The 2356-nt window shown below is 34.8% G+C and overlaps 1 protein-coding gene across 1 annotated transcript; it reads left to right on the top strand.

Moving 5' to 3' along the window:
• The first annotated feature begins 222 nt into the window (after positions 1 to 222).
• On the top strand, positions 223 to 1747 carry LOC114517397. Its single transcript, XM_028537096.1, has 2 exons — positions 223 to 353; positions 1370 to 1747. The coding sequence occupies exons 1-2, from the start codon at positions 287 to 289 to the stop codon at positions 1675 to 1677; spliced, it is 375 nt and encodes a 124-aa protein (XP_028392897.1). The 5' UTR covers positions 223 to 286; the 3' UTR covers positions 1678 to 1747.
• Positions 1748 to 2356: the final 609 nt, after the last annotated feature.

The following is a 2356-nucleotide window of genomic DNA, read 5'->3' as shown; positions in this document are numbered from 1 at the left end:
TGCGAGTGATGCGACAGCCTTTTTATTCGAAAGTAACATACCGCCTCCTACGGTCATCCTCATTAGGCACTGCTATTATATGCCACAGGTGTTAATTGCACGGTAGACCAGTTTCATTTTAGTATTTTCACATTTGTTCATTTTTAATTTATGGTCCTAAAAGTCGTAATATTTTTACAGGTGGGGCTATCAACTTTAATTCAATCGTGAAAAGTCATCGCATCAAGTAGGAAGGAAATAACAAAGATTGAAATATTGGTGTGTTAAACCTGAAAAATAACTAATAATGGCGATTGGTCTTCACATTGTTATGCTGCTTCTAGTAGTAAACAGTGCGGTTTCAATTGCTAAAGGTAGGCCAAAGGTGTACCATATTATTATGTCTAGTTGTCAACAGTTTACCTAAATAATAGAAAACATAATTTGAACTTTATTTAGGCAATTGTGTTTGAGTAACAATCACGACATTGCTACAGAGAAAATCCTACAAAACATCCTTCAACCAGCATTTACATAGTTAATATGAATACTTTAAGAAAAGAATACTACTTTGCACACGTTTTTTGTAAATAGGTTTAGTTAGGATCACAAGAGGTTTAAAAGTTTTACAGGGAACCGGTTAACGATTATATTGAAAATGTCAACTGGCGATGATGAAAATGAACTTATAAAGCGATTTGTTTACATTTATAACGCACCAGTTATGTAGGAACTCATATGCATCTCGTGACACGAAATACATTCATTCAGAATCCCAACACAAATTTCAAACAAAACTATCTCCAAAGCCGAATGTAACTACAATTTCTAAATGTAATTCAGTTGAACTGAACATACACCCCTTGTTAAAACTAAAAACTAAAGCCTAATTTATATGACAAGGCGTAGACTGGTGTTGGTCACCTGTTGCCGGAGAACGTGGCAAACTGATATAAACAAATTAGAGATACCCATGAGAAATGAAAAGCTTTAGCCTATATATAAATATTTTTTCTATATGGTTTACTTATAATGGTTTGTTTGTCTTTAAGAACTATGCCGTTCCCTTTCAGCCTTTTTTCAAACCATGCCCTATTCGTTTATATCTTTTAATTTTATGCGATTATCAATTTTTTTCTCTTTCTTACCATCGTTTTTTCTACTCGAATTTTCCTAATTCGCTTTCATAATATTTTACTTGTTTTTAATTGTGGCACTCTATATAGACCATGGAAGCAGTCCTTTAAAATATGTGTATATGTCTGGATAATTCTCTAGCTCGATAACTTCAGCCTTAGCTCCAACACACTTAGCGGCACACAATGGCTGGATCTGTTTAATGAAAATTCCTGAAATTTATCAGAGTGTTATATCATGTTTATTGTGAAAGGTTTGTCAACAAAACCAATGAAAATTCGCGTCAATGAAAATATCCAGGGCGATGGTCGAGCTGCCAGCGTTGAAGCACGAAAAGTTAAAAGATTTTACGAAAAACCAGTTATGCAGGATTCAAGTAAAAGTTTCGAAAGTGGAAAAAATATCATCAATGAGAATATTCACGACGATGGTGCAAATGAGGGAGATTCTTGGCATAAAAATCAACACGTAAAAAGAGACGGGAACAAAAAGCGTAAAGGTCAACGAAAAGTAAAGGAAAGGCCTCTACTCCCAAAGAATGTACGCGAAACTCATGGCTAAAAATCTGAAAGAACATATATAATCTTATATATAATCTTTAATATCCATCTTTACTTAAAAAATACAATGGATTTACAACAAAGAAAGTAGTTAATACCATTAAGATATGTAAAATACCGCTAAATCATTAATCTGCTAAAACTTAGATTTTAGAGTATCTATTAAATGGAATACTCACTCGTCTAATCTAGTTCAGACTTATTATAAAGTGCAATAGCTCTTGGAATGAAAGATTGTTCATGTCTTTTGGTATGCGAAGTAGGTGGTGGGATACCGACATTTCTTCTCAAATCAGGATTATGAGATAATGGCAGAGGGATATACCTATGACAGGGATGGGTGGCATCAGTTATGATCCGCCTCAGTTCTTCCATAGCGATATCGTCTCTTCTTTCCTGCAAGGATTTCAAATTATCTTTCAAATTATCGAGTATTTTTAAACATCTATTTTGAGTGATCTCGATTTCGTCCGCGAGGAATTGCGGCAATCCACCCCAAATTGACACACTATACTCTAAAATAGGTCTTATTTTCGTCAGGTAACAAGTCAGGCCAACTTCTTGCGGTAGTTTAGACGCGCGGGATTATCCTTTAACAGTGGCGCTACTTCAGCGAGACTCGGGAATGAGACAGCAGGAAGATCTTGCAAAGGTTTTGTAAAAATATCTTGTATATAACT

Source organism: Dendronephthya gigantea, unplaced genomic scaffold (assembly GCF_004324835.1).
Source record: "Dendronephthya gigantea isolate DGI-Jeju-01 unplaced genomic scaffold, DenGig_1.0 000007F, whole genome shotgun sequence".
In the NCBI taxonomy this organism is placed as follows: Eukaryota; Metazoa; Cnidaria; class Anthozoa; order Malacalcyonacea; family Nephtheidae; genus Dendronephthya; species Dendronephthya gigantea.
The sequence above is the reverse complement of the archived record's forward strand: the minus strand, read 5'-3'. Positions and strand labels throughout refer to the sequence as shown.